The 18,069-nt window shown below is 20.0% G+C and overlaps 2 protein-coding genes across 3 annotated transcripts; one reads left to right on the top strand and one right to left on the bottom strand.

Annotated features, from left to right (window-relative positions):
* Nucleotides 1-9,153: 9,153 nt before the first annotated feature.
* LOC122719687 (pyrimidodiazepine synthase-like) lies at nt 9,154-11,342 on the top strand. Its single transcript, XM_043945719.1, has 6 exons — nt 9,154-9,421; nt 9,801-9,958; nt 10,075-10,239; nt 10,377-10,509; nt 10,585-10,700; nt 10,784-11,342. The coding sequence occupies exons 1-6, from the start codon at nt 9,397-9,399 to the stop codon at nt 10,904-10,906; spliced, it is 720 nt and encodes a 239-aa protein (XP_043801654.1). The 5' UTR covers nt 9,154-9,396; the 3' UTR covers nt 10,907-11,342.
* Nucleotides 11,343-11,372: 30 nt separating this feature from the next.
* LOC122719688 (mediator of RNA polymerase II transcription subunit 23) lies at nt 11,373-17,761 on the bottom strand. Of its 2 annotated transcripts, XM_043945720.1 has the most exons (11): nt 17,699-17,761; nt 16,983-17,227; nt 16,784-16,916; nt 16,543-16,725; nt 16,193-16,477; nt 13,974-16,116; nt 13,636-13,875; nt 13,411-13,570; nt 13,062-13,349; nt 11,683-11,889; nt 11,373-11,595 (listed from the first exon to the last, which is right to left on the bottom strand). In XM_043945720.1, exons 1-11 carry the CDS (start codon nt 17,741-17,743, stop codon nt 11,457-11,459), a joined length of 4,068 nt encoding a protein of 1,355 aa, XP_043801655.1. In that variant the 5' UTR covers nt 17,744-17,761; the 3' UTR covers nt 11,373-11,456. The 2 variants fall into 2 exon arrangements, with proteins under 2 accessions (XP_043801655.1, XP_043801656.1); XM_043945721.1 differs by lacking the exons at nt 11,373-11,595; nt 11,683-11,889 and having other exon boundaries at nt 13,208-13,349; nt 13,411-13,578; nt 17,699-17,756.
* Between the last annotated feature and the right edge of the window lie 308 nt (nt 17,762-18,069).

Genomic DNA, 18,069 nt, shown 5'->3' on the forward strand with positions numbered 1-18,069 from the left:
ATGAAGTTATTTAAATTTGTAATAACATATTTTTAAAAATTTTGTTGTAAAAGATTTGATATAAAGTCTGTTATAAGATTGATATAAGTCTGTTATAGTCTATATTATTTAGCAAATTACATTCGAGTAAATTACATTTTAGACTTATATTTTTTTAGCAGATTAATACTAAAACAGAAATATAATAGGTTTTACTAAAGTAAAGAAACTTTTTGTACTGTTTATGTAATATATTTTTTATATATTAATTGCACATTGGAGAAATCGAGTATATAATTTAGCATTTTGATGTCATGATGGAAATAAAACAAAAAAATATATCAGTATAATTTGATATTAAAAACGCAACAAATTCTACTCTGTAAGATATATAAATACATTTGCACAGGCTAACATAAATCTGTTTTGTCTTTTCAATACTGTTTATCTTTTCCAAAATACATCAGTGAATGGAATAGAAGATCATTAATAAATAAATAAATAAATATCAATAAATAATATTTTGTTTATTTCATTTATTTGATATAATACTTATTATTTTTATATTGAAATGAAAATTGTGAATATAAAATGAATATACAAAATATTAATATAGTACATGTATTTGGAAAGGACCAATTCTAAAGCTAAAAACAAACATATTATATAAATTATATAAAGATATAAAAATATAATTATATATATATTAATAAGTAATTTAAGTTCTCATTTAATGAAGCAATGCAGGAGTTTAAGTTTGAATTCTTTTCGAAATATATTTATATAAATCGTAATAACAAAACTGATAATAATTTAATTATTCAAAAAAAAATATAATGATTATGAAATATGATAATGAAAAATCACAGAGAAAAATAGAAGAAGCATACTTGAAAAAACAATTAAGGAGGATAAAATAAATTCTTCATGAAGAAATTAATATATTAATGTGAGCACTAAAAAATATTTTTTTTTAATATTTTTAAATTTGTTTTAAAAAATTTAAATTCAGCAATTGATCTTTATTTCAAAATTAACCAACATTAAACTAAAAATTAATTAATATTAAATTTGAAATCAATTCTTTGTAATGTTTTATTTTACTTCGATTTTTTTTTCACACTGTGAGTTTTTATTATTTTCGCTATTTTTCTTCGTGACAACTCGAAATTTTCAATTTCAAAGTATGATATTTAAAACTAAATGAAACAAATAAAATAGAAGATGTTAATTTTAATAAAATTATATAAAAAATAAATATCATGAACATTTCTAACAATTTAAATCTTATTTAATTCAATTTTTTTCCTTAGCAGCTTAATCATAAATATGAATTTAAATTTATATTACGAAATATATAGATTAATGACATTTTTCAAAGCCAAAAATATTTAAACTAATAATAATCTAAAAATAATAATTGATATAATATAAAACAATATATAAAACAAAGATTAATCTATTTTGATTTTTTATAATAACAATAATTAATAAATAAAAATATAAATGAATGAATCGATTTTGTTTTTTACGATTGAAATTTTTTTTAAATAATGATAATTTTAAATAATGATAAAATAATAATCTCATAAATGAAAATATAAATGAATAAAATATTAAAAAAAAATTGATATACATAATTCCTTACACAATATATAATATTTATATATTTTCATATATAATTTTATACATTTAATACATAATATTATTTGTATATTATTATTGTTGTTATTGTTGTTATCGTTGTCGTTGTCGTTGTTATTGTTTATATATGCATGTATTTTGAATATATGATGTAAAAGTGTGAAAGAGAATGGAATCCTATATTTCATAAAAATCCAAACAAATTAAAGTTCTAATTATTCAAGTGACTTTTAATTATTTCAAATTTACACTAGATTCTTTATAGAATGGAGGCACAGAGAGAGATACAATTCCACTTTTTTACGATTGAAATTTATTATTATTATATTTTATTATAATTTATATTATTATTTCATAACATATATTATGATATATAATACATATATACCTAATTATAAATATACATGAACATATATTCATAATACATAAATATTATAAATATTCATTTTAAGAAAAGATTATATTTAATTTAAGAAAAGATTTTAAAAAATATTTAGCATTGAATATACATAATGGTAAACATATTTTTACAAATATCTCAAAAATTAAAAAAAATTTGCATCCGCCTATTATATACATATGTATATAAAAAAATAATTGTTTAGAATAATAACCTTAATAATATATATCAAAATTAAAGCCATCGATGTAATATCTGTTAAAGTAAATAATAAATTTTTTTTTATATTATATAAATGTCGATTGGCATTAGTTTTCAAGATGTATGCAATTATATATTATATATTACTTTATTGAATTTCATTTATATTTATATTTTTTAATTATTAAGATGATTACAAGTTTTTAAAAAAAATAATTTCAAAATTATTGAAAAATAAAATTATTTATTTAAAATTATTTACAATTTTATTGTTTTTTAACTCCCAAATATAAATTATTATATACAATATATTATTAGATATATATTAGATATGTATTTGCACTATATCAAATTTCAGTTTGATGTTTATTGATATTTATTGATATTTTCAGAATTATATATTATTTAATATTTTCCATTTTTATTTTTAATTTTTAAATATATTTAATAGAGTTCATTATTCTTCTTGATATTATACAATTATTGAGATAATTACAATAATTTTTATTATTATTGATATTAATGATGCGTTATTAATCTCAAAATCATTAATTAGGATTTTTTTGTGAAATTTTTATGATATTGATATTAAATTTTTTCAAACAAAGCTTTTAAAATTCACTTTTTTATCGCTCTCTACATTACTTTGGATATAGAGAATATATATATCAACAAATAATTTCGTTTTAACTTAATTTTATAAAATATATAATACACGAAATACATGAAACATAGTAATACAAAATATGTTCGCGTTCAATTATTTTGAAAGTTTAATATACAATTTAAGAATTCTAACTTTCTAATATTTTTTTTAAAATCTGTAACAGAAAAACTAGCAAACTAACAAAGAAAAAACAAATAAATAAAAATATGAACAAAGTAATAAGTAAATTTTAATATAAATGTAATATGTATAAAAAACAAATTATAAATTATAACAAATTATAATAAATAATTAATTATAAAAAGTAAATAAAATAAAAAAATTATATACATTATAAATTAAAATAAATTTTTAAATTATTAAAATATATTAGAAACAGGTTTATTAAAATTAATTAAAATTTATAAAATAATACTATTAAAATATTATTATTTTGTACAATATATTTATAATCGTATTTTATAATCATATTATATTTTTTTTTATCTCAAAAATTTTTCATTAGATTTTATATTTTTATTTAATTAATAATTTAAAAAATATTAAAAAATAAATTTTTTATTTTTTATTAATTATTGTTTATTTATAAAATGACAAATACATATATGTCTAATAGCAAAAAAAATTAGGTATAAATGTATTATTTCAATCAGAAAATTTCTACCACATTTAAGAAACAAATATTGCATTGTGATATTTTACACTTATCTATAACTTTATTCATTATAATTTCAATTGATTTGTTTTACATTTTATTTTTGCATTTCATAAATTAAATTTATTGCGACATACATATAACAAAAAAATCGGCACACCGATCGAATTCTAATCACTTTCAAAAAAATAAAGTATTATCCAGATTTGGATTTAATTAACTTATATAGTATCAATAGTATCAATTTGATTATATAATAATCAAATTGATGCATGATGTTTTCATGGATTTATCAGGCTTTTATTTGATAAAAGCTTTTTAAATTACTTTTAATATATATAATGGCAAAAAATAAAAAACCGATAATACTTAAAAAATTAAAACTTTTTAATGACGCATAAGTTATCATGCAATATTCTTTTTGTGAAATACTTAATTCAAAGTTTTTAAATGAATAAATAAAATAAAATATATAAATTATAACATTTGATTTTTGTCTCTAAATTTTCTCTTCTATTCCGATTTGCAGCACCTATATTTATCTTGTATCGATTATCTTTGTATCGATTATCTTTGTATGCTTTGTTATATTTCATTTATTTTTGAGCAATTAAAAATATTTTTCAAATTACTAAAACATTGCAAAAATAAATGAATATAGCAATAAATATAGAAGTAATATTGTTGTCATTATAGTTTCGATTATTATACCACAGATCGCGTGATATTTAATTTGTTTCTTGCGATCGAAGGATTGTATTGTAGAATTCATAAAGGAAAAAAAAAACGAATGCGAAACACACGATAATTAAAACATATATTAATTAAAACATTAATTAAAACATATATCACTAAGTAGTATATTACTGTATGCTTTGCCATAAAAAATTTATATATAAATTTATATATATATATATATATATATAAAGAAAAAAAAATTTTTAATTTTAAATTAAATTTATATATATATAGAATTACTCAATTGATTTAACAATTGAAACGTATTTAATAGTTTTTATAATATTTATTATAATATTGTAATTTATTATAATATATATTATAATTTGTTATAATGTTTAATAATTCACGCAGCTGAAAAAACTAAATACGTATATTGTAAAAATGATTGTAAAAATATTTAATAAGCATGACTCGCAAATTTTAAAGTATCTAAATAAAAAAATTAATAAAACTCAATAACAAATTCTGATTCATGATTAATAAATTATAAATGTTTAAGTATTTATACAAAATTTTAATTACAAATACAAAAATCTATAAAATACATTTAATAGAAAAAAGTGATGTTTAAACTTTTTGTTAAATAAATAAAAAAATATAATATTTTTTTTATTTATTCTTTCTATTTTGCTATATTTAAGTTAATAATATTAGAAATTAAAATAAAGAAACAAAATAATTAAAATTATCATAAGTTACCTTAAAATGATAAATTTTAAATTAAATTTTATTTATTTTTTCTATTTTGCTTTATTCAAGTTAATAATATTAGAAATTAAAATAAAGAAACAAAATAATTATTATAAGTTATCTTAAAATGTTAAATTTTATTTTAAGTTAAATTTTATTTTATTTTAAGTTAAATTATCTTAAAATATATAATTTTATCAAAAGAATCAAAAAGTTCTTAATGTAAAACAGAATGATTTTAATATAATTTATTTCAGTCATCGAAATATTCAGAATACAAGCTTCGTTGCTTACATATAAAATCAAATATATCAAATATATTCATTGTTATATATAAAATTAAATATAGTATCAAATATATTCCTATATATAAAATCAAATATATGAAATATATTCATTACTATATATATTCAAATATGTTCATTGTTTTCTAAATGAAGTACGCAGATAGTTTTCTTATTTTTTTCTTTCAGTCTTAATAATCTAGTTTTCTTGAATTTATTTCCTTTATTATCTTTTTAAATTTTTTTCTTTTTTGTTTTTATTTTTTTTATTCAATTAATAACATATGCAATTACTAATATATACAAATTTGAATAAATACGAAGTATTTTATGTTATGCATATATTATGTTATACATTTCTGTGAATTTTTTAAATAATTTTTTAAAATTTTACTTACAAAATGAAATATTAAAAAATTCAAAAGTTAAAAATGACAATAATTTAATTAATTAATTACATTTATATTAATTATATAATTACATTTATATAATTACATTTATATTTATATTATTATTTTTACATTTACAATATCTTTATTATTTTTATTTTATTAATATTTTATTAATATTTTTTTTCAAATTTTTGAAAGGAAGCAGGAATAAAAAAATAGTTAAAATTAAAAATCGATTTTTTTTTATATCTGATATCGATTATTTTTTTCATTACATATGTGTATATATATATCATAAAGTATAATAATAAAATGTTTAAAAAAAATCCTTTTCATATTAATACAGAAAATAACATTTCAAAATATTCATTGATATCATTTTTAATTTTTTTTAATTATATAATTATTGTATGTTAAAGATTATAGCTGTGAAAAGTTATTTAAAAAAGAACTATACATCTGTTGTTATTTTTATAATAAACAGTCATAATATTAATGAATTGTCCATCAATAGTGTAATATTTAGATTTTATATATTTCATTATAAAAAATACTTATCTTTGATACATTTTTCAATTAAATTTTTATATTTGATTCAAATATACAATAAATTTTTAATATTAAATCGTTTATAATATTTTTTTTTCTAATAATATTAATAAATATAAATATTATTAAAGTCTACTCCGTATACATGTGTGCTCAATAAAAATGAATCTACTTGTAAGTTATAAAATTCCAAACGTTCATATCTTTTAATCCTTTTTTTCACCTATCATTGCATCAATTATCATTTCGTAAATTCATAATTCTTTTATTCATTAAAATTATTATAAAAGTTTTGAATATCAATTTTTTATATAATAGTATGTAATAATACAATGTCAATAATTCTTCATAGAAAATTTATTTATCAAACAAATAAAAATAGATAATTAATTAGCTTTTATCAATCACTAATATTGATTGATATTAATCAAGCACAAAGAAAAATCGATAATTTTTAATTTTATTCAAAGTTCTTAATTTTTCATATGTTAATTGTCTAACTTGGGCCTAAATTATTATGATAATGAAACTATATTAAAACTTTCAATTACAATTATTAAAAGCTTTTTTCATTTTGATCGCTTATATTTACATTTCTTAATATAATATAATTATATTATATTCTTATATAATATTTTTATTTTTATATATTCTTATATATTCTTAATATAAAATTTTTATTTTTTTATTTCCTTCATAATTATCGAAATTCTTATATAAAAAAAAAATGTCTAAAACTTTCAGACATTTTTTTTAAATTTTGTTTAAATTTTAAATTGTTATAAATTTTATATTCTTTTTATATTTTTAAAAATTTCTTTTTAACTATATTTTTAAAAAGAATTTTTTTATGTTTCAGAAATCAGGTTGTATATGATCATAAATTTTTTTTAATTTTCTAATAATCAACTTACAATAAGAGTTTTCTCAATTTTCTTGAAAAAAACAATTTTTTTTCTAATCTTTTTCTTTTTATTATGATGCAAAAAAAAAAATATTTTTATCATATAAGACAAGAAATTGATATATTAATAGCAAATAGATTTTATAATAGAACTACGCTAAATAATTTTACTGTTTACAATTTAATAAAAATATATTTTTTTTATTTAATTTTAATAAAAAGTTTTTCTATCATAATCTTGGGAAAATTCAATATTTTATTTTTCTAAGAAAGAAATTATTAAAAGAAATAAATATTTTAAATCAAATATTTTGTTTTTATTTTTGATAATTATATAGATTAGCAATTTTTCTCAATTTTGACTATTTCATTAGTTTCTTTTAAATAATTTCATTTAAAAGAAATAGAATAAGAAATTAATTAAGAGAAATAATATATACTTTTTATCATTTATTATCATTATAATATTATCATTATACAAAAAAAATATTATTATTAAATAAAATTACGTTTTATATTTCATGAATTATGATGAGCTTGAAATATTTTAACCTCAATCAATATCAAATGTAGGTATTTCAAAATTATCTGTTGTTAATATCTATTCATAAGAGTTTGATATAAATCTAAGTAATAATATAATAATGATATAATTTTTCCATTATATATTTTAAGTACGAGTCAATTGCGATGTATATAAATAGTTAATAAGTATACCAGTCGCATGTGACGTAACTTATTTAAGTTGTACAAACACATACATATAGACGAAATTCTATGTGTAATAATTTTTTTTTGTAAATTTTTCGAAAACTAAGCAGTAATTGTAAATATTAGAAAATGTTGTTCAAAATATCGATTTATATACAATTTAAAATCTATTCAAAAATCATCAAAATTAGTAACGAATTTTTTTTTTTAGATATCAAAAAAAAATCTTTTCATTTCATCATGTAAAGAAAGCAAAAGATTAGCAAATTATAAATAATATATAAGATAATAATATTTAGGATTTTTAGATCAAAATAAATAAAAAATAGTACAAAAATGTCAGTTAAAGCACGATGCACATGAGCCATTTTTTATTGCGCGATATCATTATACATTTTTTCTTGTTTTTTCAATTAAAAAAACGAAAAAAGATATATTATCATAATGATATCACAAGGATAAATGTTGCTCATGAGCACAAAGCTTAAAAATTATTAAAAATTGATAATAAATAATTGAAGTTTGCGTTAGATAAAGTTATTTTATCTAAATTTAAATTATTTATTTACCGATATTTTTATATATTAACTTTAGTATTTGAAGATTAAGAAATCAAATCGCTAAATACATATATTAACAGCCTGTATATTTATAATAAATTTGATTTCATAATATAAAAATATTATTGTATTGCATCAAATGAGTAAAATGAATAAAATATTTGTATTGATATTTAATTTTTGTTTCTATTTATTCTATTTATCTATCATTAATCATATATTTCAGAAAAGATTAACAACATTAAAATAAGTCGCTTCATTTAAAATTTAAGTCGCTACTAGAATAAAATTTGTTGTATCATTAGATTATGCTATATAATTTATCTGATATCAGAATGTTTCTCTATGCAGATTCTATTTGATTTCTGCCTTTAATTTATAATTATTTATATGAATAAAATTTGGTATATTTTTGTTGTCTATTATTAAATATAATAGAATATAACAGATCTTATTTCAAATTTAATTTTTTTGATGATAAACATTTGCAACAAAGTTTTGAAAAAACTGTTATTTTCAAGTTTGACTAAGATATAAATATTTTTAAAACAATATTTTGTTGAACGATTTATTATCTTAATTATATATAATGTTTTTATAATTTCTTTTATTATTTAAAAAATAAAATATTTAAATATTATAAAATAACGCTATTTCTAAGTTCAATTCGATCAATCAACATTTGATCATGCGCAGATTTGACCTAGTTTCTTTGAAAAAGAAATACATTAGAAAGAAAATATCCGTCTATGAAATTGTTACTGGTAATATAAATTTTGATATTATGATATGGCTCAGTTTTGAAAATGTGAAAATTGAGAAATTACGGCTTCTATTAATTTTTTAGAATTTCAATTACGCATCATTTACAAAAACATATATACTACATAATACGTTACAAATAATCATATATTGATATTTTACTGATTAATTAAAATACAATTATCATTTCAAACATTTCGAAATATATTGTCTATTTTCTTGTTAGACGTAAGTCTACTAAAGAAATACTAACTATTATGAGTAATTTACATCTTGGACCTGGTAAGTTCATTAATTATAACATAATTTACATATATATTCTATAACATATTATTAGAAATTTTATTTTATTTTTTCTTTATTGAAACAAATAAGGTTTTCAATAGAATGAATTATTGTATTTCGTTATTCTAAATAATTTTTTCATAAATTAATTATTATAAATTTATATCAAAATTAAAAATTAATCTTATATTATTATTATTATTTATTGAACACATATTTTTTCAATAAAAATAGGAATTATTTTATTAATACATATTTATGTAAGTAATTATAAGTTTAAAATTTTTTGCAAATACAATGATTTTTATTATAAGAAGAAAATATAGAAGAAAAATTATTTTATTTAAAAGATAATTATATTTAATATAACTTATAGATTCTCAAAAACCACCAGAAGTAAAAGGACAAGTTCGTTTATATGGTATGAAATATTGTCCTTTTACACATCGAATTCGATTAATACTTTCTTATAAAAAAATTCCCCATGATAATGTTAATATTAATATCAAAAACAAACCAAAATGGTATTTAGAAGTATGTATTAATTATGTATCTTCTTATATAATTATACAATTTTTAAATATAATTATATTTAAAAATTATATTATTAAATTTATATAATATATATTATATCTAATAATTTTTTTTAGATTCATCCAGAGGGTAAAGTACCAGCACTTGTTGATGTTAATGGTAAAGTAATTGTTGATTCAGTAATAATAGCAAATTATTTAGATGAAAAATATGGTGAGCCTTCTTTATATCATAATGAAACAAAAGTTCGTGATATAGAACTTTTAGATCATTATTCCAAGGTAAAAAACAATTAATGGAGATATTTATATTAATTTTTTAATATAGATGATTTTAAAGAACTATTTAATATTTATAATATTTATTTTTTTCATTTCTTATTCTGAATATAAGAATAACATTCTTTTGTGATTTTCAGCTTATTAGTATTTTTTCAAACTGTATTCATGGTAATGATAGCAGATCAATCAATGAAATTATTGCTGAAATTTCATCTCTACTAATAGAATTTGAAGAAGAATTAAAAACTCGTGGAACAGTTTATTTTGGAGGTTTTATATTAATTTTTAATTACAAATAATGCAAAATTAAAAAAATATTTGAGTTTGTTTTTAATATATTATTAGGAACACAACCTGGTATGTTAGATATATTGATGTGGCCATGGGTTGAACGACGGAAGTCTTTATCTCTAATTTATGAAGAACCCACTCATTTTAATGATGGAAGTTTTTCTCATTTAGTAAGTTTATATTTATAAAAAATAATTTTATTGATTAAAATACAAATTGAATTTATTTATTTTTAATTATGAATGTATTTTAGATGAAATGGATGCAAGAAATGAAAGCACAACCATTTATACAAGAAAATGAATGTTCACATGAAAAGTTTGCTCAATTAGTCAAAGATTTGAAAACAGGAAATGTTGATTTTGATAAACTTTAAATCTTTATATGTACTTATGTGCATATATTGATACATAATAATTTAAGTCTTGGATATAATTACAAGTTTGAAATATTAAAATAATCATTTAATGAAATTTATTATGATTAATCTTAAAATATATCTGATAGTATTAATTTGTAAATAGAAATTATTATTTTATAAATAATCAAACTTTGAGCTTCATAACTCATGCCTTCTATTATGACAATATATACTAATAAATTTGTTTAAAATATCATTGCCTTGTCAGATGTGCTGTGAAAAATATATTGTGATAAACATTATAAATGTACTCTTTAGACAAAGCAACTTAAATTTCTTTCATACTTCATTAAAATATTTTATTTTGGGCTTACATGCCCAATTTTATTATTATTTTATCTTATGAATTGAAGATCAAGTTTTTCTTTAAATAATATATAACATATTTAGTCTTGATATGTAAAAAATACATTTTCAAATATAAAATTTAAATAATGATTTTCATAATTAATATTTCACATACTTAAAACACATTATTTATATAGATAGCTCTATATTATTAATATTAGGAAGATTGAATTTCATCTATATTTATATGAGCAATAAATCGTAATCTCATTTGTAATGCTGGTCTTAATCTTCGTATAACACATTCCACTTCATTTTTTGTCATATCACCAACAAACATGTATTTTATATGATATCTGTATAGCAAAAATTAAGAAAAATATAAATATATTATATTACTGAACAATTATTTGAAAATTTGAAAAAAATTTATAAAAGGATACAATAAATCACAAACTGGATCCATATACTGTAAATGATTTTGAAGTCGATCAACTTGTTCAAGCATTTCATATAAACAAACTGTTAATTCTACAACACAGTGCGGCCTTTCGGCATTAAATCTTGCTAAAGTAGGTCCAATTAAATGGCAAGCATATATTAATTGCTCTTCACTATTTACAACTGGTTGAAGTTTTTCTTTGATAAATCTAAATAAAATACATTATATTATAATTAATTAAAATATATATATAGTATTTTATAATAAAAAAAATACATATAAATAAAATATAATATAAATATAATATAAATATATATAATATTTTATATATGTATTATGTATGTATATATATATATATATATATACACAGTTTACATTATATTCATTATATATATATTCGTGAGACATCTATGGAGATTTCTAAAACAAAAATAAACATAAAAATTAATATATAAAAATTGAGACTTATTTATTAAGTTATAAGCAATTAAAATTCGCATTATATAGATATAGAAGCAAAATAGAAATAGATAGAAATATATATATATATATAGAAAGAGAGAGAGAGAGAAAACTATTTCATATTAATATCTCATTGTATGTTTATGTTATATAATATCTTTTTATAGGTTTTAACTCTTTTTATAATTTAAATTGCTTATAAATTTAATAAATAAATTTCAATCGATATTTTTGTACAGCAATTATTTATATTATGTTTATTAAGAATCAATCTTTCAAATCTGTCGAATATATTAATATTCTATACATATACATATACATATATAGTAGATTTTGAAACTTCTAAATTTGAAACTCTAATTTAAAATTCAAATAAAAAATTTAAAAAAAATCTAGTTTTGAATTTTGCACAAAAATTCGGAAGTCGAATAAATCTGTTTAACAAGAATATAATGAAATATTTTAGAAAAATTTTTAAAAAATAGACAAAAACAAATAATATTGGATAGATATATAATAATTTGTGCAAGAAAAATTATTTTGTGCTAAATAATATTAATTACAATCCCCAAGTGATGAATTATAGATAAAAATGATTCTTTAATTGATTATTATAAAATATTTTTATATATATGTAAATAATTTTTATATATTATAATATATATTATAATAATATTATTATAATTTATATTATTATAAATAAAAAGATTCGATTATTCTTGTTTTGTCAATATGTTCTTTTGAAATAGATATTTAAAATGTTATATATTTGTAAATTTAAATATGTAAAACAAATTAATTTAATTTACATTATTTCATATAAAGAAATTGAACTTGAATAACTAAAATGTTAAATCAATTTTTGGAATGAATTGCATTCAAAGTTTGAGAATCTACTATATTTTAATTTAGACTTACTGAGGCATAGTAGTTATTTGTCCAACACCAGCATGATGCCACACAGAATGTGCCAAAGCTAACATATAACTGTATTTATTTTCCAATAAACTATTATGTGTGTTATTAAAATTAAACATTTGAAATGGAGTTAAATTATTATATTGCCAATTAGCTAATCCTGGACTGCTAATAGTTTCTACTAATCGATCATGAAGTGCTGACCAATAACATTCTGGTAAAGCAGCCAATAGTAAACCAACACAATTTATCCACAAATGAATTTCATCTGATGGTATCACTGTATACCTAATAGTATAAATATAAAATTAAAAAAGAACTTAAGTACAAAATAAAATTTTAATCTTACCCTTTTGCAACTACATCTAATAATGAGTTAGCAACTATATTTGGGGCAACAGGAACAGCCATAAGTTCAACACATGTAACATATAATGCATGTGCAGCAGGATTGGGAAATTCATTAAATCTCCAGTCGGTAGCAGGAAAATGTGCTGTACCTGACATTGCTGAAAAACTAATTATTTTTAAAAAATTATAATTTAAAAAATACTGATTGATAAAAATTATTTACTTTCTACAATTCTTCGCACTAAACGAATATAATAATCCAATTCAGGCATCCACGAAACAACGTCATCAGAAGATCGAGTCATATACATTTGATAAGCTTCTGAAAGTGCCCATCCTGGTGCTCTAATTTCTCTCAAAGAACCCAAAACAGCTGATACTAAACGCCGTTTTAAAGGTGGCCTATCTCTTAATTTACGTTCATAATAATGTAATGTATTATAAAGATATGTAACAGGTCGATCTAAAAAATAAAACAAAATATAATAAGTCAAATTTATTAAGTATAAAATTAACATAAAAGTATTCTATTATCATACTCAATAAGAAATATATACAAACCATGAAATTTATATAAACATCCTAAATGTTCTAGAAGTGTTTCTAAACTTTTTGATACAGCTGGAATTTCCAAATATCTATGTACAACGATATCAAAAACAGGTAAAAATCGTAAGCATACATTTCCGAAATAAACAGGTAAACTTTGATATTGACTAGGTCCTCCACTAGTTTGTTCCATAATACCTTCTGGAGCAAATTTTTCTGGAAACTTTCTATGAAACGCAAGATGTTTTTCATGCCAGTTTGATTGTTTCCAATGTTCTGGAGAATTTTCTTTTACAAATTCTTGAGCTCTATTTCTAAATTCAATGGCTTTCAATAATAATAATTGGATTATAAAAAAACATACTTGAGCATCACTACCTTCATGAGTTCTTAACACTAAACAAAGAATTAATCTATCAATAGTTACAATGTTATATTTCCATATCATGTCGTTAACTGTATCAACACATTTATTTACGTGTTGTCCACCTACGCTATTAGCAAATTCAAACACAAGATAATCACAGAATTTTCGAAGATGAGCCGATAAAGCTCGAGCTCCAATTCTTTCTAAGATTTTATATGCAATTGGACTAATTCGATCAGTTTCAAAAATTATCTTCCACAAAAGACACAAAAATAGAGGTGGTGTACCTGGGACAGAAAAGTGTGCTATTATGTCATTTTCATTACTCATAGAAGCCCAATTTCGATATTCTTCCTCTACTGCTTTCTTAATTTGTTGCTTATTTTCTTTTGGTACACTGTTTTGTTGGAAGAATTCACTTAATACTGGAGGGAAACATTGAAGAGTGTGATTAGCCCACGAATGTGGAGTATTTAACATGATTGTGTTTAATAATTCTTTACACCATGTACCACTATGACTATCTGATCCTGTTCCTGTAACATGCATAGAGCGTGCTAGTGTTAATACTAAAGCTCTGTTTAATTCCTCAGATTCTGCTGATACAAGAGTTTTAGGTTCTGATAAAAATCGAGATAATTGAGGTTGCACTTCAGCAGATCCTAATCCAGTGATTAAACGAAGAGCAGTACTTTCTACACATAAATGAAGTTGTGTTTGATTTGTCTGTGGCACAGCTGCAAGACTATGTAAGTGAGATAAAAGTTGTACTCTGTAATGCGGTTGTATATGATGCATTCTGTAACTAAACATTTCTAATAATGTATACAATGTTCCCCATGCATGAGATTTGAAAACTGTTGGAAGTAATTGACTGATGAAACCTTTGATGCCCAAACTTTCAATTTCAGTATATACAAGTAATCTACTATAAGTTTCAACTAGTGCTGGTGCTAATGCCATATTGCTTTTAGATTGTGCTGATTTTATAACATGAGTAACAATACTATGTATTAGACTCATTTTTGAATGAACAGTTAATGAATCCAATATTGACATTGATAATGGTGTGGTTGGTCCACTTGCAAGAGCTGCATTATTTTGTAATGTTTGCATTGGTTGTTGTTGTTGACCTTTTTGAGTACCAAGTATAGTATCTACTAAAGCAGCCATTGGCCTGCCAAAATAATCTTGATTTGTAGAATATGCATTACATAACAAAGCAATGCGATAATCTGAACCCATACATAAAGATGTATTAGGCATAACTAAATGTTGCAAAAATTCATGATGAAGTTTCAAAGTGTGTGGTATTGGTCTATGAATATTTGAATGTTCGGATTGAGCTTTTTTTAATAGATGTATCCATATACATGTAATAGCCATTTGATGAGTGCATAATGCCTGAGTATAATCCGGAACTGGTAAAGGTTCTTTTTCTGGATAAAGAAGATCGTATAGTTTTAATACTGGCAAAAAATTTGATAAAGGGTTTCTTTGAATACTTCCAGAAATGAATTGCAACAAAACCCACATTAAGTGATCTCTTCCCTTTCTTAGATCTCTTCCTGCTAATTTATCGTGTATTGCCATTACAATACTCGGAAAACAGGCATACGAAAAAAGTACAAAATATATGAGTTGTGATGAAAGATGCAACCATACATAATGATTTGCAACAGTTCCATCAGTTCCTTCTGCTGGTAACATTTCATTTTCTGCACGTTCCATAGCAAGAATAACAAGTTCAACTAATTGTTCTTCTAAAGCTATACAACGTTGTTTTTGCTAAAGTAGAAACAATATAAAATTATTATTTAAATTATTATTATCATTCTTCTTATAAATATAATACAAAATATACCTGTTTTTGTAAGCCAAGCATTGAACATACCATATCTCTGCTATATGGTTGTTCTAACACATATCTAAGCAATCCTGTTTGAGGTTTAAGTAAATCTTCATCATAAGGCAAATTTCCTTTTAATGAAAATTTTAATGTTGTAGTATCAAGTACCCAAGGATTAATCAAATCTGCATATCCAGTATGTTCTACTACTGGTAACATTTTTGAATGTCCAACTATAGATACCATTTGTGCAGTATTACGAAAACTTTCGACAAAATTTGAAAGCAATTTTGCTAGTTTCTATAAGAAATTTATGTAAAATTTTATTACATAGTGAAATAATTTTTATTTTTTAAATAACATACCCAATGTGGCCAATTTTTACCATCAGGATAAGCCTTCTGAATTTCAGTTACAATAAAATAGCCTGGTAATAAACAAGCATTTCTATCAAAAATGTATTCAAGTACATTCTCTAAAGCTTTTAATTGAGGTTGAATAGATGCATCTAATCTTGCTGGAATTGTTTGTGCTTTTTCTTTGCATCCCTTTAAGATAACAAGTTGTAATTAATTTCAAATTTATATAAAATTTGCTGATATTTACCTTCATTATTTCTCTGACACCTTTATAATCAACTCCTCCAATAATATGTCGAATAAGAACAAAACATTCAATCCAAAAATCTTCTAATTGATATTGAAGTTTATCACAATTTAATATACATTCACATACAAGTCTAAAATAATATATATTTAATATATAAAATTTTATGAATGAATTTTATTTTCAAATTTAAATATACCTTGCTGCTAGAATATTTGATGTAACTAAGTTTTCAAGTAATGACAATAATAATTGTAATCTTTTATGATTAGTCATTGCTGCTGCCATGGTTAAAAATTGTCTTACTGCATTTTCTTGTTGTTCTTTAGACAAATTTGACATAGTAGATGATAATTCTGTTTGCCATGCTGTTATTTTTTCATTTTCATTATTTGGATGATGCACCAAAACACAACTAAAAGCTTCTTCTATAGCTTCCACTTTCTATAATAATTTTTAATAATTTTATTATAATTTTACAAAATTTTACAAATTTTAAAAATAAAATATTTTATTTATTATTATTTTAAGATATGATAATGATATATTTTGGAAGAATAAAATAATCAAATAAATAATAATTGTTATTTTTATTAATCCATCATCATAATTCTAATAAATCATGATTATAATTATAAATTTTTTAATATTATTTTTTAATATTATATAAACCTAACTATATTATATTATATAAACCCAACTTAACCATTCAGAAATAAATATTTCAATAATTATATGTATTAATTACATTTGTAAGTCTACATATAAAAGCTTTGATCTTAATTTCAATCATTTCTAAAAGATAAGATTAAAATTAAGTATTGTAAAATAATAATTATAAATAATAAAATATAAACGAAAATAAAATACATTAAAATATTAATATAAAAATATAATATAAAAATAAATACTTACTAAAATATCATTTACGATGCTTGTAATTTGAATTTCACTAGTCATTTTTTTGTTAATAAATTTTATATTCTAATGAAAAAAGTCATAAAGTATAAAGTTTAATTAAAATTATATTAATTTTTTCCATACTTTTTTGCAAGATTTATATATTTATTTAATATATAATGAAAATCAATCTTTAACACAATTCATATTCTTAATTTTTTGTTTATGTTTGCATAACCACGGATAAGATCTTGTTCCATACCTTGTCTGTCTTATGTTAAATGTACATTTTAACATAACCTATATTATATATAATAAAAAAAAGTGTGATTATTAGTACATAGCACATAAGCGAGATGTCACTGTAATAGAATAAAATAGAAAAA

Source organism: Apis laboriosa, unplaced genomic scaffold, assembly GCF_014066325.1.
Source record: "Apis laboriosa isolate Shangri-la unplaced genomic scaffold, ASM1406632v1 scaffold93_cov139, whole genome shotgun sequence".
NCBI lineage: Eukaryota > Metazoa > Arthropoda > Insecta > Hymenoptera > Apidae > Apis > Apis laboriosa.

Excerpts from the sequence above, each read along its gene's own strand:
- LOC122719687 (XM_043945719.1), top strand. The coding sequence starts at position 9,397 with ATGAGTAATTTACATCTTGGACCTG. Across the intron at positions 9,959-10,074 it reads AACCAAAATGGTATTTAGAA|ATTCATCCAGAGGGTAAAGT; the intron begins GTATGTATTAAT and ends AATTTTTTTTAG. Across the intron at positions 10,240-10,376 it reads TTTTAGATCATTATTCCAAG|CTTATTAGTATTTTTTCAAA; the intron begins GTAAAAAACAAT and ends TGTGATTTTCAG.
- LOC122719688 (XM_043945720.1), bottom strand. The coding sequence starts at position 17,743 with ATGACTAGTGAAATTCAAATTACAAGCATCGTAAATGATATTTTA. Across the intron at positions 16,478-16,542 it reads GTAAAAATTGGCCACATTGG|AAACTAGCAAAATTGCTTTC; the intron begins GTATGTTATTTA and ends AATTTCTTATAG. Across the intron at positions 11,890-13,061 it reads CAAATAACTACTATGCCTCA|ATTTATCAAAGAAAAACTTC; the intron begins GTAAGTCTAAAT and ends TATTTTATTTAG.